The sequence below is a fragment of the Calypte anna genome, chromosome 3 (genome assembly GCF_003957555.1).
Source record: "Calypte anna isolate BGI_N300 chromosome 3, bCalAnn1_v1.p, whole genome shotgun sequence".
NCBI lineage: Eukaryota > Metazoa > Chordata > Aves > Apodiformes > Trochilidae > Calypte > Calypte anna.
The window spans coordinates 34,318,011-34,341,122 of NC_044246.1; the positions used below are offsets into that span (position 1 = coordinate 34,318,011).

The 23,112-nt window shown below is 37.2% G+C and overlaps 1 protein-coding gene across 3 annotated transcripts in view; it reads left to right on the forward strand.

The window, feature by feature from the left end:
* Nucleotides 1–23,112, forward strand: part of MAP3K4 (mitogen-activated protein kinase kinase kinase 4) — a 59,385-nt gene that overhangs the window by 15,099 nt on the left and 21,174 nt on the right. For 2 of the 3 annotated variants that reach the window (XM_030447765.1, XM_030447766.1), the window contains 14 exons: nt 865–2,246; nt 4,941–5,183; nt 9,267–9,413; nt 11,193–11,350; nt 11,746–11,862; nt 12,275–12,374; nt 12,463–12,546; nt 14,753–15,019; nt 16,163–16,312; nt 17,230–17,391; nt 18,405–18,538; nt 20,270–20,348; nt 20,828–20,906; nt 23,014–23,110. In XM_030447765.1, coding sequence (XP_030303625.1) covers nt 865–2,246; nt 4,941–5,183; nt 9,267–9,413; nt 11,193–11,350; nt 11,746–11,862; nt 12,275–12,374; nt 12,463–12,546; nt 14,753–15,019; nt 16,163–16,312; nt 17,230–17,391; nt 18,405–18,538; nt 20,270–20,348; nt 20,828–20,906; nt 23,014–23,110 — 3,199 coding nt within the window. The remainder of the gene's footprint in view (nt 1–864; nt 2,247–4,940; nt 5,184–9,266; nt 9,414–11,192; nt 11,351–11,745; nt 11,863–12,274; nt 12,375–12,462; nt 12,547–14,752; nt 15,020–16,162; nt 16,313–17,229; nt 17,392–18,404; nt 18,539–20,269; nt 20,349–20,827; nt 20,907–23,013; nt 23,111–23,112) is intronic. The other variant, XM_030447767.1, reaches the window with a different exon arrangement.

Sequence of the window (23,112 nt, forward strand, 5' to 3'; positions counted from 1 at the left end):
ATAAGCAGGGGTCCTGTGACATGTAGCTGGTATTTCAGCTGCTGATCCTTGGACTACAGCTAGTCTGCATACAGGTGCTTTCCTCCAGCCTGCCATCGAGTGCTTGGGAGAGAATCACTGTTTTAATACCAAGTAGTTTCTCCTGTCCTGATCTGCAAAGCCGAGTTTGTGTTGCTTGTGTTAGTGCTGCAAAAGAGTGGTAAGGTCTGCTGCTCCTGAGGAAAAAACCTGAGAGATTGCACAAATAGTCAGGAAAGGGCTGCTGTTATGTGGTAAGGGGGAGAAAGCAAGTGTTTGTGTGTTGGTAGACTGGGGAAGCAGTGTATTAGGTTTACAGAGGGATTCCCAGAACTATGATCAGTGCCCCCACAACAGCCTGATTGAATCATCCAGCTGAATTTCACAATCCTTCCATGCTCCAGTTTTTATGAAATTGCATGTGCAGTGGGAATCCTTTTAAATTTGTTTATTTTGGTTACCTTAATAATGCTCTGGTGCATTTTGAGGGTTTTTTTGTAAGGTTGTGTAACAAATGTATGGAAAATTAACTTGGAAACCCTTCCTTTCCTTTTGATCATATACTGTTCTCAGCAGATGGCATACTCATAATAAGAATTCTCAGGTCATTTTTACAAAAGAAGCAATGTAAGAGGAGAAAAATATTTCCTTTGGTGCTATTGATTTTGCTGTATTTATGGTAATTTACAAGGCTACATTTTACTTCTACCCTATTATATTTTATTGGTATAAAGCTATTATATTTTATTAGTATAAAGCAATGTTTTGTGCTCAAAGAAATATGATCGGGAGCTGGACTGTATGAAGTTCGCTGTTACGGTCACATTTTTTCTTCTTTTCTTACAGAAAAGATGAGTGTGCCAACTCAGTCTGTGCATAAAGACAATGGAAAAACCATTGAGAACGTGGAGGAGCACAGCTATAAGCAGGGGAAAAAGATCCGAGACACCTTAAGGACAACAGAACGAGATCACAAGAAAAATGTGCAGTGCTCGTTTATGTTAGACTCGGTTGGTGGATCTCTGCCAAAAAAACCAATTCCGGATGTTGATCTCAATAAGCCTTACCTCAGCCTTGGCTGTAGCAATGCTAAGCTTCCAGTTTCTGTGCCCATGCCAATACCCAGAACTGCACGCCAGACTTCTAGGAGTGATTGCCCAGCGGACCGCTTAAAATTCTTTGAAACCCTGCGGCTTTTGTTAAAACTTACCTCAGTCTCAAAGAAAAAGGACAGAGAGCAAAGAGGACAGGAAAACACCTCTTCTGTCTGGCTGAACCGATCCAATGAACTGATCTGGCTTGAGCTGCAAGCGTGGCATGCTGGCCGGAGCATTAATGACCAAGACCTCTATCTCTATGCAGCCCGTCAGGCTATCCCTGATATCATCAATGAAATCCTCACCTTCAAAGTGAACTACGGAAACTTCTCCTGTGTTAAAAATGGAGCTAGTCTCAATGGTACTTCAGGAGAAGGAGTTTGCAAAGCAACACATGGATCAAGTGCTTTGGGTTACTCAAGTTATCACGAGCACCTCCATCGCCAGCGCGTCTCATTTGAGCAAGTAAAGCGGATAATGGAGCTGCTAGAGTATATAGAAGCACTTTATCCATCTCTGCAGGCTCTTCAAAAGGACTATGAAAAATATGCTGCAAAGGACTTCCAAGACAGAGTGCAGGCACTCTGTCTATGGTTAAACATTACAAAAGACTTAAATCAAAAACTAAGGATTATGGGTACTGTATTGGGCATCAAAAATCTTTCTGACATTGGCTGGCCAGTGTTTGAAATTCCTTCTCCTCTACCATCTAAGGGCAATGATCCAGAGGATGAAGAAGTTGATAGGGAAACAGAAGTTAAGGAATCCTCAGGAACATGCACAGAGGAGAGTGATGGTGAAGAACAAATCTCTGAGGAGAATGTTGAGGAGCTTAGACAAGCCATCAAGAACAGTTTTACTAACAAGCCAAATTTTGACTTTCAGGACCATTTTTCAAGAGGGCTTGATAGGCTTGAATCTGAGGATGACTCCGCCTCTTGGGTTATTCCAGAATGCAGTGCTGAGACAAGCTGCAGCCAACACTGTTTGACCTCTATTTACAGGCCATTTGTAGACAAAGCACTGAAACAAATGGGGTTGAGGAAGCTAATTTTGAGACTGCACAAACTAATGCATGGTTCATTACAGAGGGCCCGCATGGCATTAGTAAGGAGTGATCACCAGCTGGAGGTAGGTTGCTCCCAGACTAACCAAATAACAGGAGTACTTCTCTTGCTGTATTGTTTCTTGCTGAAACTGGTGAAATTGGGGTCTTACAAAGGTTTTGGTTGCTGTGTTGATTTTTGAATGATAGCTTATGTTATGGTTAGGATCCCAGTTCTGCTTCCACAGAAATGAATTTATCAGTTGATCTGAATTAGAATTTGTGTAAAGCACAAGCTAGTTCTCTGTTCTTGCTTGTAATTGAAATGACATTTTTTATGGTAACATATTTGCTTATTACATTTGCTGATGTCTAAAAAACTGTCTAAAGCTGTAAGTCAGAAAAATTACAGTGGATAATTAGGCACAGAAGTGGAATCATGAGAAAAACTAGCTATGGAAGTGGCCATTTTCCTTTTCTTGTCTTCAGGACTTGATCTCTCTCTTCTAAACATCCTTTATGGAAACATCACCATTGTTTCAGGTTTTTCCTCATCAAAATCAATGAAGTACTATAGAAGCATGTTTTAACTGAGGCCAGATTGGATAAATGAGTGGATGCTCTTAATCCTGGAATCTATGAAAGCAAGACATGATAGCATGTTGCGTTCTTCAGCTGGCTCTTAGTGCAATTTTTTTTAAAGTTCTTAATTAAGGATATTTGTAATAAAAGCAAAATGAAGAAATAAGCAGTAAAAAAAGTACAGTAGCTGAAGTTTGGTATGGTAAGTCATGGTCACTAATTCTTTCAAGACAGACTATTGTTTCATAATAGAAGCTGTTCACTAACTTGTAGGCATATTTCCACCAGGAAGAGATAGTAGTAAGGATTATTTGTCCTCCATAAAGTAGCATAGGGAGGGGGGAATGGCAAAGCATGTTGCTGATCTTTTAATGTGACCATCACATTTGCAAAAGGAACAAGAATTGTTTATCTCCCTTGGAAGTTATTTTTTTAGGATTTTTAGGATATTTATAAAGTTACTGTAAGCAGTTAAGCTGTTAGTTGAATTTTTATTTATTTTTTAATTGTTTTCAATTTGCATTCTAGGAAGTATTGCAGTAAGAGTATCTTTGTATGTTCTTGAGTCATGTGCCTAAGTAAAACTTTCAGGTATCTCTTACAGTAAAAAAAAAAAAGTACCCCCAAGCCATATGTACTTGAATAGAAAGTTCAGATTAATACAAAGATAGAAACACTTATTTAAAAAAAAAAAAAAAAAAAAAAGAAAAAAAAAAGAAAAGAAATAAAACATAATTTGGGGTTATGGAGAGCTACTTTTAATGTATTTCTTTAATTTTTAAATAGCTCAAATAGTTCCTAAGTGTAAAACAAATAGTAGTCTTTGCAGCTTCACAGAATTAAACTGGCAATTTAGTGCTGTATTTGTTAAAGAGGTAGGATTAATCTTGACTTCCTCCTTCTCTAAACGTGTAACTTTGATTGTTCATTTTCAGTAAATATTATGTTTTCTTTGGGATATTGTCCTTTTAAGAATGAACTTTTTGACTGAAGGTGGATGTTATAAAATTGTAGTCTTATTTTCTGCTGCAAAATGAAAAGAGTACTGTCCAAAGAAAAAAGAAAAAAAGAAAATACTGTTTATCAGAAGTGTGGCACCTGCTGCAGAAGACATGGTTTTGAATTGCTTGGTCTTTGCATCTGTCATTACTTTGAATGTAATGTCTTGGGGTTTTTCCAGTGCAGTTCAGTTTGATATTTGTATGCAACCAGATCTGTTAGTATTTTTAATGTTTGTTAGTTTTGCTATTTTTATATCTTGACTCTGTTTATGTGTGTACATACACTTTAAAATCTCTGGACATACTTCCTTTTCTATTTTTACTGAAACACTGTCTCTCATCTAAAATGTGCTTACTGGATTCTTCCACCGTACGCATTTTAATGCTCGTTTCATCCTAAATACATGTAAATGTTCATACACATAGCTGGTTTTTAAAGGCACATTCCTCATAGGCTCTGATACTTAAGATTCTAGGCACTTCAGAGTGTTTATCTTAGAAGATCTATGGTTTGTTTCTTAAAGAAAATGGCTAGAGTTTCTTATTTTAGTTCATAAAATCAGAGGTGTTAATTTAGTAGAACAGTATTTAAGCCAGTGCACCCTGTTTGTGTTTTCTTCACCTAGCTGCACTTTTGAGTATGGATTTTGTATGTGATCTCAATAAATGGTTTGGGCTTTGGTTTCTTGGGGTTTTTAAAAGTAGTATTTGACAATCACTTGAAACATTTCAGATTGGGCCTGTTGAAGACTAATATTAGTCAAATTGAACAATAGAAGTTTAGGTGTCTTTATAGTAAGCTCTGATGTCATGTGCTGTTATGCATGATGCTGGAAAATTAAATAACACTGTGTAGTGAGGTGATCTCCAGCTTTAATTAATGGTTTCATAATTTTAAAAGAGAAAAATAAAGTAGGAGATTGTTTTGTTAATTCTCAAGTGTCCATAATTCTTGTCCCTAGTCTGGTGATCCTCAAATTAAAAAAAGAAATAAAAGTTAGGCTTTAAAAAGAATAAAATAAAATTAAAAAAAAAATATATATTGAAACTTCTGCAGTTGATTTGTCATTTAAATCTTAGCTTTCCTAGTCAGAATCTTACCTTTTAAAAATAGAATTTTGTGCAAGCTACTTTAAACAAATGCTAAATCCTAAAGAATTTAAGGGTCCTTTTCATAATACCTATTTCTTGTTACAGTTTTTAGAATTTCCAGATCCCATGTTGTGTTCAGATTACGTACAGTTATTAAATTCTCCACCTTGTTGTGAGCAAAAATGCAGCACTGTATCATGGGAGGAGCTGAAATCCATGGATTTACCATCTTTTGAACCTGCATTCTTGGTCCTCTGCCGAGTCCTGCTCAATGTTATCCATGAATGTCTCAAGCTAAGGTTGGAACAAAGACCTGCTGGGGAACCATCTCTTTTGAGTATTAAACAGGTTTGTTTCAACTGTTGGCTTTTTTTATATTTCCTATTTGAAATTATGTTGTCATTTCATTAGGATACTTCTGTTGGTTTAAGGAGGATTAATTAAGAAATGGAAATATATATAATTATGTAATAACTTTTATAAGTAGCCTTGTATTTCACATGGAGATTTACTTTCTGCATAGGAAACAACTGGTCATATATACATCTGATGCATACTTCCAGGAATCAAAACTGGTGACTAAAGGATTATCAGATAGCAACAGTAAACAGTATTTGTTGCATTTGCATTATCAGCTAATTAGCTTTGTCCAACATATATTCTTACATTTGGGTTTCTTAGGCAACATAGCCAGTCTTATGGATCTGTATATTTTTTCTTTGATTTGATCATTTTCTTTGCAAATGTAAGACCTTTGCCAACATGTGGTAGACACATAGTAGAAGATGAGTAAGAACAAAACCAAAATGAAAAAAAGATTATCTTCTTTACCAGCATGTCGTTTTATATAAATATCTGATATTTTCTGTGGGTGGTGACCCAAGATTGTCAGTCCTGTCAGTAACTGAAAATGCTGGATGAAGATTTCTTTTCTGATAGTTATCTGATACAATGAAGGATGTTTAGATCAATGTAATTTTTCAAAGTCTAATCCAGGATATGATCTCCCCACTCCCCACAAAGCATAATCAGATCAGGTTTTTTTCAAGTGGTCTTCAAGGGTTTTTTTCAAGTGGTCTTCAAGGGTAAGCATTTAAATCTGCTTGGGCTGATTATGATTTCACATTACAGTTATCATCCTCTCAAAAATCAATTACTAAATTACTTTAGTTATTAACAATAAATCCCATCCCTCTCTATTCCCTACCTGCCCCCTTACCTCCTTTTCCTTTATTCTCTCCCTTCTTTGCTCCCTTCCCAACTCCCTTCCCCCCCTTTTCTCTCCTTGGTACACTATGATTTTGAGTGCCCTTATATCCAAAAGCACAGTACCTATCAGCACTCTGTTTAGATTGACTTAATAGCAGGTGGCACCTCCTGGAATTTTTTGGTCAGACAATACAATAAGAGTGATAACATTTTCAGTTTAAGCTGCACATCCTTTAATATGTTTATTATAGAACATTTTTTTGCCTACTGCCCTGTGAATTTCATTTCCAAAAGTTGACTCTTAAAATTAGCCCTACAGGGTTCTTTGCAAATCCTGTAATTCCATTATTCGATAGCTCTAAACATCAATCTATGGCAATAGAGTGAGAAGAATGCACATTCATTTTTATGACATGTTAGCAATATAAATGTGTAATTATTGGATTTCCACATTGTAAGAATCATGTTTTTTACTTCCTTTTTCACCTAAATTGGTATGTTTTACACTACAGAGTTGAGGATAATACCAGTGTTTCCCCTGCATGCAGGGAAGCACAGCATAAAAGATTCTAGCCTGTAAAAGACTCTTGTAATAATAGTAACAGCATTATGGTTTGGTTTTTGCTTTAGTTTCTTGTACGTTGAATCCATTATATTTGTTTATTATTTTGCCAGGATAGCTATTGTAGAAGAGTTTATAAAGCAGATAACCCACGAACAATTCCATTCCCTCTGACCCTCCAAATTAACTCCTTTCTTCCTCTCAGACTCTTGATTTCATGAAGTTGTTGCCCAGCAAAGGTCAGGCATTGTCAGACCTGGAGACTGATAATAATTTTGTTAAAATACAAGCTTGGCAGTGAATCTTAGAATGGTTAGAGGTGGAAAGGACTTTAAAGATCATCAAGATCCATACCTCCTGCATGGGCAAGGATACCTCCCACTAGACAAGGTTGCACAAGGCTTCATCCAACCTTGATCCAACACTAACCCTGTCACTCCCAGGGATGGAGCATCAACAGCCCCTGTAGGCAGCTTATTTGAGTGTCTTGATACCCTCATGGTGAAGAATTTTTTCCTAGTATCTAACCTAAATCTACCCTCTTTCAGTTTAAAACTATTACCCCTTGTCCTGTCACTATCCTCTGTGGTGAAAAGCCCCACCCCTGGGGTCCTGTAGTCCCCCTCCATACACTGGAAGGCTGCCATAAGATCTCCCTGCAGTCTTCTCCAGGCTGAACAACCTCAGCTCTCTCACCCTGTCTTCATAGCAGAGGTGCTCCAGCCCTATGATCATCTTTGTCACCCTTCCCAGAACTCTCTCCAGCAGGTCTTTCTGTGCTGGGGGCTCCCAAGCTGTGCACAGTACTCTGCTGGGGTCTCACAAGAGCAGAGGAGAGGGGCAGAGTCACCTCCCTTGCCCTGCTGCCATACTTCCTTTGATGCAGCCCAGGATGCCATTGGCCTTTGGGGCTGTAAGCACACAGTGGTATTTGATGTCAAGTTTCTCATCTACTACCACCTCCAAGTCCTTTGAAGTCCTCCAGCCTATCAAGGTCCCTCTGGATGGCCTGCTTTCCCTCTAAGGTGTAAACCACACCACACAGCTTGGTATTGTCAGCAAACCTTGTGAGGGTACACTCTATCCTACTGTCCATGTCTGCAACAAAGATGCTAAACAGCACTGGTCAGAATACTGACCCCTGAGGAACATCTCTCATCACTTGCCTCCACTTGGACACTGACCCATTGACCACAACTCTCTGGTTGTGGCGATCCAACCATTTACTTATCCTCCAAGGGGTCCATCTGTCAAATCCACATCTTGTTAGTTTGGAGACCAGGATGTCGTGTGGGATGGTGTCAAATGCCTTGCACAAATCCAGGCAGATGACATCAATTGCTCTGCCACTATCCACCATCTCTGTAGCCTTGTTGTAGAAGGCCACCATATTAGTCAGGCCTGGTTTACCCTTAGTGAAGCCCTGTTGGCTGCCACCAATCGCTTGGTGACTGGGAATCTTTATTTTCCATGTCCCCCTGTAGAATTTCAAGGAGGATCTGTTTCATGATCTTTCTGGGCACAGAGGTGAGACTGACTGGCCTGTAGTTCACTGGGTCTTCTTTTTTCCCATTTTTAAAAATAGGGACTGTGTTACTTCTTTTTTCAGCTCAGTGGGAACCTCACTGCACTGGCATGACCACTTAAGTAGAATGGACAGAGGCTTAGCAACTGCATCCACCAGCTCCCTCAGGACCTGTGAGTGGTCCCCATTAGGTCACAAAGATTCACCTGCAGTGGCCTTTGCAATGAGGCTGGAGCACTTGCCAGAGAAGAAAGGTGCAAAGAAGTCACTGAGAACCTCAGTTTTCTCAATATCCTGTGTAGCTAGGTCTCCTGTTCCCTTTAGGAAAAGCCTGCATTTTCCTTGGTTGTCCTTCATCCCCAACATACACATAGAAGCTTTTCTTGCTGTAGTTTACATCCCTGGTGAGATTGAATTCTAACTGGGATTCGGCTCTCCTAACCTGCTTCTTGGACAGCCTCTCTGTAATCCTCCCTGGGGAACCTGCCTTAGTTCCCACCCCCTGTATTCTTCCTTTCCATTGGAAGGACTTTGAAAGAAAGGCTTTTATTAGCACAGGTTTAAAACAATTCTTGTTTTTTGTGTACTCCTGTGTCTACAGTTGTGCATGCTTCTTAAATAAATAAAAGCTGTGAGCTTTCAGGGAGGAGTGCCAGAGAGCACAACTCTTTCAGAGTTGTGGACACCTGCCTAATAGATTAAAATTAATTTCATGTTGTAAAACATTTCTCAAAGATCTCAAAGCATCTTGTCAAACACACTGCATGTTAATCCTGACTTGTTTCCATTTGTAAATCACTGGTGATTTGATCATGAGCCCTCTTGCCCACCTCTGAAACCTTCTGACTACCTTGTAAGTTGCTTACTGTGTCTCTGTGCAGGGGTTGAAATCAGAAACATCTGCCTGCATATCCATTCACAGTTAGGTGGCAGTTAAATAATCCTGGAACAGTAGTCACATCTTTCCTGTAGACATACAGATTGCCTCTATTAATTTCTGAAAGCTGTAGAAATTATGTCGTGATAAACTAGCATATTTGGACAAACTGGACTGACAAATTAAACTTTCACTTCCCAGGGAGAATTTAAGAGTAATGTCTCGACTGATGGCAGGTTTTGGGTTTTTCTCTTGCAGCTAGTGAGAGAGTGTAAAGAGGTTCTGAAGGGTGGCCTGTTAATGAAGCAGTATTACCAGTTTATGTTACGGGAGGTATTAGAGGAGTTACAAAACATTGATTGCAACATTGATGCTTTTGAAGAGGACCTGCATAAAATGTTAATGGTAAGCTTCAAAAAGGACAAGATATTTGGAATTCTAGTAAATTGTGCTAATCTGAATGCTGCTAATAGAGATCTGCTGTCCCTGGTGGTCTTGCTAATAGGTCTTGCTGATTTTTTTTGTTACTGTGTACCTTTAATGTAATTTTGTATTTTTAATTGACCTGTAAATGTAACACAGAGGCTATCTGTAGTTCAGCATACTGATTTTTTTGTTATTGTTTTTAATGGGCTTTGGTACTGTGTACTTGAAATTACCTGTATTTACAATAAAACAGCTCATAAATAGAAATATAAATTCCATACATTTAACTTAAACTTCTAACAACCTTTTACTATGGAGTAAAAACCCAAATACAATTATTTGACTAAAATCATGTCTTATTATCATTGTCCCCAAATCCATTAATAATATCTTATTTGTAGTGTGTACTCATTATTGTAGTAAGTTAAACACGAACAAGTGTTTTCAAGACAAACACGTAACCTCTGAAATAATATTACATGAAATATTCTTTAGTAAATTTAGTTTGTTACTGTTCCCTTGGATGTGGCTAATTTTTATTCTTTTGAGAGTTGTTTGAGCTTTGTCTTCACTATTCTGGGAATAAAAAAAACAAAAAACAAAACCACCCAAGATAGACATCAGTACCTCATCACTAGTGTTTTGTTGGCAAAGCTGTTGGTACCATCTATTTTTGAGTACACATGGATTTTCCTATTACATGCTCTTCATTGCCAACAATGGTGAAAATACTTTTTTTGCCTGAAATTTCTTATGTTGCATGCTGGCCTACAACTCCCATCTGAAATTTTAAGAAACTTTCAGTTTCTTAAATGACCTAACAAGGTGAAAGAAAAGTCGTTCACTTTATCCGTTTTGAAATTCCTTATCTGTTTGCTCAGGTAGATGTTCTTGTGCTGTGAGGCAAGAGCTTGAATTTTGTCAGCAGTTGAGTTGTATAAAGATTTTGATTTTTGTAAATCTTGAAAGGGATGGTAACAAAACTATGTAAGTAGGAATAAATGTATCAGATGTCAAAGAATCACTTTGCGTGTATTTAGGATTTCAGGTTACTGTAGCACCAGCAGCATGGAAGAAAGATTTTAAAATGGACAAAATTGTCAGAAGATTGGGGTATTCCTATTTCCAATAGGAAATGAGTTAACTACTTCTGAGTAGTGCTTGATATTAAGGGTTATTGAACTAAAACAATTTGTAGCAGATTTTTTTGCATTCAGGATGATCCTTAAAGGCAGATATTTGAAGAATTGTATTTATTTTGATTTTTGTATTGGTTTAAAATATTAAGTAAATAAATGTGAGGAATAAGACTTGATATAAAGATATAGTGTAGAATGAGTGCACTTATTTGTATCCCAGAGGATATGTTCAGATAAAATATTTTGGACTAGTCCAGTTAGTAGTAGTCCATCTTTAGAAAGTGTGTTTCCATAGTTCAGCTTTAAAATTTCTGGCTGCTGTGGGTATTCACTGATAGAACAGTGAATAGCAGCACAGCAATCAAGGTGGTGATACTGTCAGTATTTTCAGGAGAGTGTCATGGAGACATATATAATACTTCAGTAGCACTTTATACATCCCAAGCCATAAATTGCACCTTCTGTGGAGAAAGGTGGAGCTCATTTTCAGTCATAGCAAACAAAAAACATGAAAATATTTTCTACAAAGTATATACTATCAAGATTGTTGATTTAAGAAGTTATAGTCCTTAGTTACACCTGTGTAACAACTGTTTACATTATCTCTTCCCATGTACAGGTTTACTTTGATTATATGCGAAGCTGGATCCAAATGCTGCAGCAGTTACCTCAAGCATCTCATAGTTTAAAAAATCTGTTGGAGGAAGAATGGAATTTCACCAAAGAAATAACTCCTTATATAAGAGGAGGTGAAGCGCAAGCTGGTAAACTATTCTGGTAGGTTTTATTTGATTATTCTTCTTATGTTGTTGATTTGTAACAGATACATATTCAAGGCACTTGTTCAGAGCTTCCAGATGGGCTTTTCCTGAGGGCTCAGTAAGTAGCTGAAAATCTGTGAGTTTATGGATTATTGCAATGACAGTATCTGTAGGCTGCTGTAAATGCAGATTGCTCTTACTGTAGCTGTAACAGGAATGACTGCTTGTATAGAAAGTCCTCTTTTCTGCTGGCCCTGTGCAGATGGAGTAACTGAGAGCCCCCAAGATGCTGCTTGTTTCTTCAGGCAGGCTTGGCAACACAGCTCTCTTGTGTTGGACAGAGTAGGAAGAAGTTTAAGGTGCCGTGCTACTGAAAAAGACTCTGAAGTTCCACCGTTTCTGTTGCTACAGTGATATTGCAGGAATGCTGCTGAAATCTACGGGAATGTTTTTAGATTCTGGACTACAAGAGAGTTGTGATGAATTTTGGGCCAGTGCCGATGACAGTACTGCGTCAGATGAAATCAGGTATGAAGCCCTTTGGCTTAATAATAATAAACACACTCATTCATGTTTCTATACCTCTGACTGGTGTATAATGCATTCTGTTTCTTAGAATCAAAACTTGGTAAAGGCAAGACACTCTAGACCTTATTGCTAATATTTCTATTTGCATTACTAAGGAGCCAGCATTTTGCTCATTTGAAGGCTACTAACATCTACTTCAGGGCATGTTTATGTAATGCTCTCTAAATTCAGTTTTCATATATTTATCAAAAATGTGTGCGCACAAGTTCAGTTTGTTTCAGCTGCTTCTAAAGATTTATCTTCTCTGTACTCTTTCTGTTGAACATACTTGTAAATAATTATTTTCTAATAACTATATAATTGCAACATGATTTGTTAAAACATTGTCATTTCATTCTCGCCAATGTTTCAGGAGGTCTGTTATAGAGACCAGCCGAGCACTCAAAGAGCTATTTCATGAAGCTAGAGAAAGGGCCTCCAAAGCTCTTGGTTTTGCTAAAATGCTAAGAAAGGTAGGTTAACAATAGAGTCTCATCTTATTTAATGCTTTGGAGAAATCTAGCCTGAAAGTATATTCTTTTGTTTTGTCATTACTTGTAGGACCTTGAAATAGCAGCAGAATTTGCGTTGTCAGCCCCTGTGCGAGATCTTCTGAATGCTCTGAAAACAAAAGAATATGTGAAGGTAAATTCAGTTTAGAGGCCTGAAAGTAGTGTGAGGAAGCTAAGCAAAATGTAAAAGGATATTTATTGGTGTAATTTCAGTTTTTTAATGTCATCTTTATTTCAGCATTTTAGATGTCATGTATTTACTATTGATTTGTGGTAGTCAGGTTATTTTTTGTACCTGTGTTTATGTGAGTGAGAATGCTAGTCTGTGTTTTGGGAAGCCAGTATCTATTCCTTTGTTTTCCCCAAGATTCTCTTTCTGACAGAGGAATAGCCTTTTTGCTTCACTAGTACTTAATAATTTGTGAGAGGGGAGTAGTAGCAGTTAGGGGGTGTTATGAAAAATAAATCCTTTGAGGTAAAGAGATGCATCAGTAAATGGACATGCTTAAGTAGATAATCTTAGACTGTGGGCCTGTGGTTTCTGTGCTTTTATAAAGCAACAGTATTAGAGTGGAGGTCTGCTCTAGCAAGTTTTCTTGAGAATACTAAGGATGTGAGAATGCAACAGAACTGTTGCTAGAAAACTGTTATACAACAAAAGTAGGTTAAACTCTTAGTATCCAGTTATGGATGGAAAACCATTTATGGTTTTGCACATTATTCCTTAAAAATTCCTGGTTCAACAAGTCTTTATTGTAGTTTGAATCTAAGTAAATGAACTGCTTCAACAGATAAAATTTATTTGGGTCTGCTGTTCTCTTTTGCTGCTCCATACATGATATATATTTATAATTCCCAACTGGAAAATAATATACTAACCTTTGCATAACAAATTCTTTTCAGATTTATATAAATTATTGCTAAAAGTAGAAATTATTTCAAGGGGATACAACAAGTTCATGGGACAGAAGTTGTTTATAAAGGGTTATTAAATACATGGATGAAATATCTGGCTCAGCAGGACTCTAGCCTGTGCAAATTGTTAGAGAAAGGGAGAATAGTCAGGGAAATTGGTGTCTGTTTCCTTCCATAAAATTATTTTTCCCCAAGTATCCACTCTTGATTGGCTGCTTTAAGATGCAGTATTACATTTGGTAGACCTTTTAGTTAAAGGCATTTCTCCTTGTTTTTATGCATGTGTTCTGAAGAAAAAATAGAAACCTGAGTTTGAAAAATCAGCATAAGCATTCAGGTTAAATAACCTGGATATGTTATTTGGATATCAAGATTGATCCCTCTATATATTAACATTCAACATTTTCACCACTCAAAGTGACACACATTCTGGTTATTAACACTTCCTATATTGGCCCGCTATCAGCATGTAGGGAGTTAAAGTTTTAAACATCCTTTTCATTAACATGCTCGTTAGATTTTGGAAACTACTTCAGCTTTCAGTAACAACCGTGTAGTTTTTTGCTTATAGATTTTAATGGTTTTATTTATAAAATGTGGCTGCTTAATGGCAAAAATATTGAGTCGGTGTTTTGTCTTAGCTCAATTACATCAAATGTGGAAAAGAGAGAATTAAATTTCACTGTAAGTCACTTATGTCAAATCACAGATATCAACTATTTTACTGTTTTCACCGTCTGATTCTGATGCATGACTTGGTTAAAGTGTTACCAGTGTAACAGATACAATTCAGAAGTAGTTTTTAAGGAGTGTAAATACTGTATAATGTAAAGAGAACAGTCTTATTGAACTTACTTAAACTCTATGAACATCAAAGGAATAGCTAATACATTTTAAAGTCCTAGTTTTGTCTACTTTTTTGTAGCCATTGAGAAATCTTACGTGGATTCTTAGAGATTGTGAAGGTATTTTTCGTCTTTTAATATCCCAGTCTTTAAAATGTTTGCTTCAAAAGTCTTAAATTGATCTTGATTAATTTACTTTTTAAAATGTGTGCATGTGTATTTTATACATATATATACCCACATATAGTATGTGTATATATATATGTATATATATATATGAAAAGGGACTTTTTTGTAACAAAATTTCTTTAGAAGAATATGTAGAAGGATCAATTGAGGTACAGGAAAGATATCACTGGAAGTTGGTGATCTAGAAGATTTTAAGACCAATGTTTCCTTGCAGTGCATTTTGGGGTTTAATGCAAAAATGGTAGAATGTATTGTTTTAGTGCATATATTGTCAGGAGTTTAGGATTGGAAACTCTCCCTGTTGCTTAAATGAGATGACACATCTATTTTATCTGTTTTATGTGCTGTAGAAGACCGTGACATTCAGTATATTGTTACTTTCTTCAACAGGTACAAATCCCTGGACTGGAGAATTTACAAGTATTTGTACCAAATAGTATTGCAGGAGAAAAATCTGTGATTTTGCAGCTCCTCAATGCAGCTGCTGGAAAGGATTGCTCAAAGGATTCAGATGAGGTGGCTTATGATGCCTACTTACTGATGACCAAACACAGTGGTAAAGATCATGAATTAGATGACAGCTGGAGTGTCTGGGAGGGTCAGCCAGTCAAAGTTGTGCCACAAGGAGAAACTTTTGATACACTGCGCACCATGCAGGTGGGTTTTGTTTCCCCTGTTTATGTGATTACTGTGCTTCTCTTAATGCTTCTCCTTTCAGCTTGACCATAGTAATTTAAGTGAAGCATCTGTCCTTTTATAAGCAGTGAAAAGTTAAATTCTAGGATAGGATTGATTTGTAGAAATTAAATGGATTTTCTTCTTGCAAGGATTAATCTCTACAATGTGCATTTTACTGGTTGGACTTCTATAATAAAAAGATACTTTCAATAACTAGGTGGGTGTTCAGTATCAGAACTGTGGATACGGCTTGGAAACTGTAAAGTCACAAATCTCCAAGAATGTGTGACACTTGTGTGCTTTCCACACGGTCTTGAGTGAGTTGTGACATTAAGTTAAATTTCCAAAGAGGCTACTGGATGTTCAGCAGTTCTGTAGGAAGAAATCTTTCCAGTCATACTTTCCTTCATCCCAAGCCAACAGGCGTTCTCTGCCAGCAGTTCTGTGACACTCCAGTAACCTACCCAGCTGCAGCTCCCTGCCCCTCCTTTTCTCATATCCTTATATTAAGCTAAGTGAATTTTCCTCTTAGTATGTCATGCAGTTCCTTGCATCCCTACCATAAAAGGGCTGTACTGCCCACAGAGAGAGTGACTTTCCAATGCCTGGCCTCTGGCATTCAAAGGACTCTTAAATTGTAGGCAGTTGAAAAAGTCACTCCTGTACATACTGCTGTTTTAATATGCCCACACATTAACTTCTTGTTTGTCTGTTGCTCAGACTGAACAATAAAAAATAGTCTTTTTTAAGTGCTTAGAATTTCATTGGCCTTCTATAAAAGTTAGCATTTCATTCAGAAAATTAGACAGTAAAAATGGAATTTGATTTGCAAATGGTATTCTATCTGGTAAATGTAAGTGTATATAGAAACACTGTGTTTGTGTATGTGTTTATATATATTGTCTGGTTATATAAACAGTGTAACATGCCAACGATGAAGGTTAGGAAGTAAAAATGCCTTCAGGAAGATTGTGTCATGCATTTTTGTTTGTTTTTTTTAAAAGAGAGATATTTCATGTATTTTAGAACTGAAAAAATAATCAGTTGGAATTTGCTGATACTTGGCATGTTTTTGTAGAGAGGATTTTGTTTATAAGAATTAGTCATATCTTGTATTCCTAGGTTGATAACCTCCTCCTTGTAGTCATTCAGTCTGCCCACCTTGTGAGCCAGAGAAAAGCTTTCCAGCAATCTATTGAAGGGCTCATATCTCTGCACCAGGAGCAAACATCCAGCCAGCCAATCATTGCCAAAGCTCTGCAGCAGCTAAAGGTAAGCAGTTTCTGAGATTATCTCAGACAAACTGGGGGTATTTGCTCACTAATGAGTAAAACTATGTACTCTTTAGTTGTAATTTATGCAGCCTCTATCTATGGACTTGACTTTCAGTACAGTTTTAATTCTGTTGTTGCAAAGGATTTGTAACTATTTTTAACAATTATTGATGTAATCATTTTTGCACTTGGAAAACAGGAAACAAGTCCAAAATGCAATAGAAATATTAATAGCAACAAAATAGATATATCTTTGTATGAGAGCACCATTGAATTTGAAAAAAGTGTTTGATTTCATAAAAATAAATTGTCAAAAATCCATGATCTGTAAGAAATAACTTTTTTTCCTGTCTTTGGAGCAGATATCTGTTTTGTGATGTAAAGTGGGTGGGTGTATCTCTTTTTTGTGCTGGTTTGGTATTGTCTTGTTGGATTGCTTGGTTTTTTAAAAGACACAGACAAGCAAAGATCTCTGAGGTTGAAGTTGCAGTATCATGTCCCTACATTTCTTCCCAAGTTCAGTAGAAGCTGTGTCCACATACAAGAGTGAAAACAAAACCAAAAGTTTGACCACATTATAGAGAGTAAAACTCATTTTCTCTGCTCGTCTGTCTGATTTTCATTGGGTCTTTTAGTTTGGTACTGGTCACAGCCCCACTTACTGTCTTTGTTTTTAAAGTTACTCTCACAAAACCAGACTAAATTATAATACTTCCGTTCATTACAAGACTTGCTTAATGCAACTGCTGGGAGGTGTTTCTTTTTCCAAGACTTAAAAAATTGTGGTAGCCTTAAAGTACATTTCCATTTAAGGGAATACAGTTGCTGGATTCATGTTTGCCTTGGTCTTGACAACTAAAGAATATAAATAATCATTTGAAACCCTCCCCATCCCTTTTTGTTGTTGTTATTCAGAGTGATGCATTACAGCTATGCAACAAGATAAGCAGTGCCATTGATAGAGTTGATCACATGTTCACATCTGAGTTCGATGCTGAAGTTGATGAATCCGAATCTGCCACTTTGCAGCAATACTACCGGGAAGCTATGATTCAGGGTTATAATTTTGGGTTTGAGGTAAGAAGAAAAAAAAACAACACATAATGACACATTTGTTTTGTACTTTTGATAAGAACCAATTGAAATTTCTGTTTTCGCATTGGTGAAAGTAAGGTGACTATAAATGGAAATGTGAAGAACTATAGCAGAACACCTTAAAAATAAGTGTTGCCACAGAAATGTTATGTGAAAATGATTGGAAGTTAACAGGTAAATCTATTAAATTCAGACTCCACTTACCATGCTCAGAACTCTAGAAAGCTTTAATAATTTGATTAATTCAAGTGTAGTCTTCTAGGCTCTGCTACTTTGCAGCATTTTAGATTAAATCAGAAGTATTTTTGATATTACATGTAATTGTGTAACTTGGCTTCCCACAGTTTTTCTGCCTAGAATAGCATGACAGTGTAATATGAGCCATTCTTTTAAAGTTTAGGGTGGTTCTTTGATGCAGTGATTATAGCTTTTCAGTGCCTTCCTTAAAGTGCTGATGGTGAAATGCTTCATATGCTTTTAGTGTGTGCATTTTCACTGTTTGATTCCTGTGAGCTTTGTAAGTTTTCTTAAGATTATATCATAGTCTAATATACTTCTAAGGATAGTCTTCTAAAAAAGCTTGTATTTCTACTAATTTTTTTAGTGTACATATGAAACTGCTTTATGCCCTGATGTTACCTTCAGTGTAACAAAAAATAAACACTACTTTGCAGTTCAATTTCTGATGACAGAGCTGACCAGTTATGTAGGATGCTTTTAAAATATTTGTACCCTGTTGAACATCATCGTGTCTGTACACACACATGAATGTAATATGGCTCAAGTGCTGTCTCTCACTGTAACACATTTTGGATCATATACTTTTTATTATTTTTTCTATTAGTTTATAATTGAACAATATAATTTTATAAACAATGGGATGTAATTGTTACTATACTATAGAGTGTTATTATCTTGCAAAAAATTCAGTGAATATTGAAAATAGTATTCTTGTTCTTATTACTATGTGAAAAGTAATCTTTAGTTTCTCACAGTATCATAAAGAAGTTGTTCGCCTAATGTCTGGAGAATTCAGGCAGAAAATTGGAGACAAGTATATCAGCTTTGCCAGAAAATGGATGAACTATGTGCTAACAAAATGTGAGAGTGGCCGAGGCACTCGACCCAGGTAACAGCCAACTTGTTACAGCCATAGTAGTTTGTGCTTAAGTAGCATGGAGAACTTTTCACACTGTGAATAAAGCTTTATTTTTTAGAAGTACTTCTTACAAAAGCTGATGCTTCTTGCTCTTAAATTTTGAAAGTAACTTGAGTAGTAAATGCATAAAGCCAAGTGAATGTTCCAGCTTCTTAGCAAGAAATTTTGTGTAACATTTTGCCTCATGTTATCAGACCAAAAGTGGGAAGAAAAAGCAGCAATTGTTGGACACAGACAAGTAAAAAACTTTAGAAAATGGTCATACGGTTGGAACAAAGGTGTATATTCTGTAAAGATTACAGAATATGAAGCAGTATCTGGGCATTTTACAGAGAAAGGAGTATTGTTTTGTGCCATTGTAGAAATGATGTACTTACGGAAGCTTTAGCCTCCTGTAAAACTCTTTCTATTAGTCCTTTCTGAAAGCATCTGAAGTGTGGTCCACAATTGAGGAAGAAATGTTTCCACTCTTCAGTTTTATGACTGCAGTAATGGATGTGTCTGTGGATGGGTTTTTTTGTTGTAGTCTAAAGTAATTTTTTGTCTGTTGTGTTGTGCCCAGTGGTCTCTCAAAGTGTGCTTACACTTGGTGCTATGCAACTCTACTGTTGGGCACAAAAAATTTGAAAAGAATACACCACTTTGAGGGTGTGTTCTTTTCTTTAGAGACACAAAGAGGAATGGAAAAACTGGCCATGATACCATTATAATGAGGTGTACTTGGCACTGGTGCACTTCTGGGCTTCACAACACAAGGACAAAAAAAATATTACAGTGTGTCAAAAGGAGAGCAGCGAAGATGGTGGAAGGATGAGAAGGCAAGGGCTAGGAGGGGTGGCTGAGAATACTGGATTTGCTCAGCTTGGAGAAGAGGAAACTGGGGGGTGACCATTAGTGTCTCCATCTTACTCGTGGAGAGGAAACAGCTTAAAGCTTCATTAGGGGAAGTTTAGATTGGATATTAGCAAAGAGCTCTTAACTGAGAGAGTGGTCAAGCACTGAAATGAGGTCCCCAGGAAAGTGATTATAAACCCAGGCTTGTGGGTAGGTGTAGGAAGCATTTGGACAGTGGTCATGGGTTAACTTTCAGGTTACCCTCTGTGGACAGGAGCTGGACTCTGGTGATCCTTGTGGATCCGTTCTAACTCAGGATATCCTATGGTTCTACTTGCAGCTGCTAATTCAAGTAGATGTAAAAGGAGGCTGTGGAGGGAGAGCAGGTGACTGAAGACACAGCTGACTCTAGCCAAGTAAAACTTTTGTTTTACTTTACCAGTCCAGACTCATAAGCAAGTGATGCCCACTTGCTGCTGGTCAGATAGTCATGAAATCATTAGTACTCTTTAGATTTTGTTTCAGAAAGGAGACCTTAGTAGGGGCCATAGTAGTGGGGCTTGTTGCCAACTTATTTTGTGTGCATTGATGATATTGCTCCTGAAGATAGTACATATAAAAGGTGATAAATATCATGGCATGCTCACTTTATGTGGCAGTGTCCTTGCTAAAATCAGACTTCGTTCAAATATAGCCAGGCAAATATTAACACAAGGTAAATATATTATCTCTTAGGTAGTAATTGTTTTTCTTACCAGAAGGAAAAATAAGTAACTGTCATTTACTGTTCTTGGATGTTGTTAACACTCTTCTAATAATTATAGCTGAAGAGCAATTTTTTTTTCTTTTTTTTTTTTCTTGAGATAGGTGGGCAACTCAAGGTTTTGATTTTCTTCAAGCCATTGAGCCAGCATTTATTTCAGCTCTCCCAGAAGATGACTTCTTGGTATGGAATAAGTTACTCTGCTTGTTTATTCCTAAATAGATGTGAAGCTGGTGAAGGGTGTGGAGTACAAGTCATATGAGGAGCAGCTGAGGGAACTGGGGTTGTTGAGCCTGGGGAAAAGGAGACTTATCACTCTCTACAACTACCTGAAAGGAGGTTGAAGTGAAGTGGGGGTTTGATTCTTCTGCCAAGTAACAGTAAAAGGAAACAACCTCAGTTTGCACCAGGGGAAGTTTAGATCGGGTATTAAAAATCACTGGAATGGGCTGCCCAGGGAAGTGGTTGAGTTACCGTCCCTGGACGTATTTAAAAGACATGCAGATGCGGTGCTTAGAGACATGGTTTAATGTTGGACTTGGCAGTGCTTTAGGTTTACAGTTGGATTTGATAATCATAAGGGTCTTTTCCAGCCTAAATGATTCTATGATTCTATCAACTCTCTTGTAACAGAGAACATCACAACTTTTTATCTTTTGTAGAGTTTACAAGCTCTGATGAATGAGTGCATTGGGCATGTTATTGGAAAACCTCACAGTCCTGTTACAGGTTTGTACCTTGGTAAGGCAGAAATTACTGGAGCTTTGCTGATATTGCTACAGAATTTTGATTATAAAGTAATTTTAAAATTATAGATATACCATTAAAAGTATTTCTAGGCTTTTCATGATTGATGTGAAACCAATATTGCCTGACAAAGTGTAAATCCATGGTAGTTTTACTTAAGAAATTCAAGAGCTTTACAGATACTTTCCTCAGATTTTGTCCTTGAATCCCTGTGAAGTCCTTCAGATCTTAGAGAAAATGATTGGGATTTTTTTAGAGGTTGGGTAAAGAAGTGATTGTAACTTTAAGGATACAGTTACAGCACCCTTTCCTAAAATTTTGTTGTGTCACTGCAAATATTTACACTTCTGATGGGCTTGCTGTAAGTATTGAGGTAAAGAGGAGCAACAGCTGGGGCTTCACAATAGAGCCGTGGGAAATAGTTCTCTAATATCACAAATTTGTCATAGCATGAAAAATATCTTTGGCATTAGAATAAAATCAACATATTTCATTGTTTATATTGAGAAAAGGATGTTTCCTCAGCTGTGTTTCCCTTTTACATATCTCTTTCTCAGCACTGTTTCTCTCTTCCTCCTCCCAAGTCCACTGACTGGTTTAACTTTCAAAATACCACGTCTTCTTCTTTTCTTTCTCCTGATGTCCCCTTCCTGGACAGGGTTGATGGCAGAAGACATGAAGGGAAGGTAATTTGACTCAGGCAAAAGGAGGTCTTCCATTTTTTCAGGAAAGTTTCAGTTTTGATACAGTTTTGATGAGAAACTCTTACAGCTGAGAAATCTTTTACAATGAATGTCAGACCAGTCATTTGAGAAGAAGAATAGTCTGAAATGAATTCTAACCTGAATTCTGTACTTTGATATAAAACATGTACATTCACTTTTGACGCTGTTGTTCAGAGGAAGACCCATTTTAGATAAATCAGTAGCATGATGATCCCCAAGTACTGAAACTCACACAGCAGATCACACAACTAAATTGCTTGACAGCTTTTGTCTCAGAGGCAAAGGGAAGGGGTGATACAGGCAGATGGCACAGATCTGAACAGCATGCTGAAACTTTGATACCTATGAAAGAAACTTAGCTGAAGTTAAACTGTATCCTGGCTGCAGGTATTGCATATGGCCCTCTCTATATTGTAGTCTAGAGAAAAATAAGAATTTCTAGTTCTGTTTACATACTATGTCGAGGGACTGAGACCCACTGTGATCTTAATCCCTTTTCCCAAAGCTGAGGATCCAGTTGTGTTCATACAGTTGCCTGTAGGGACATAGCAGGGGGACTCCTGGTACTTTATCCTGTCTTTTTCCTTTGTAGAATAGCCTATGTTCACCCAAGGGGTTAGGTTCTGTCTTCTGGGTCTTTGGCTATTGTCCTTGCAGATTATTATGGGACAACCAACACCCAGTCCTGGCAGAAAGTGTGGAATGGTGTTTCAATAGGCAGCCAGTTATCTTGTGATGTGACTGCCACACTATTTTTCTGACTATTTATGGAGGGGTTGAAGTAAGGGAAAGATACTGCAGACATAAAGGAAAATGAATGAGCTAGGCTTGAGGTCAGTGATAGCTCATTTAGGTTTGACCCTGCCCCTTTGTCCCTCTTCCTTGGGGCAGACCACCATGGCAAGCATTAGCATGGTTAAAATTGTCATGTGTGAGTGTTTTTCCCAGCTCATTTTGCTTTTTCTTGTTGTCTGCAAAAACTAATTCCTGCAAAAGGAACGTACAAGCATTTTTGTATTGCAGTTATCATTTAGTTTGTTAGTAGATATTTTGCAGTAAGATTCTGTGAAGTTGAAATAATGAAGATGTTTTAGTGAAGTAAGTGCGCATTTTCTAATTGTTAGTTTTTAATTCTCTGGAGAAATTTCAGTATTTTACAGGTGAGATACATGGTACAATAACATGAATAATATGAAGGCATACAATTGCTTTATTTAAAGTTAGAATAATTTTGATTTTTCTTAAAAGATAGGAAAATATGTGCCGGTTCATGCTTAACTCTGTAAAACAGAAATTTTAGTTTTGTGTCTTGAAATGGCCTTAGCAGACTTTTTCTGACATCTGGGTAAATATATAACTTTTTTTTATTTTTGCAGCTATTCATCGAAACAGTCCACGTCCTGTAAAAGTACCTCGATGCCATAGTGACCCACCAAATCCTCATCTTATCATCCCCACACCTGAAGGCTTCAGGT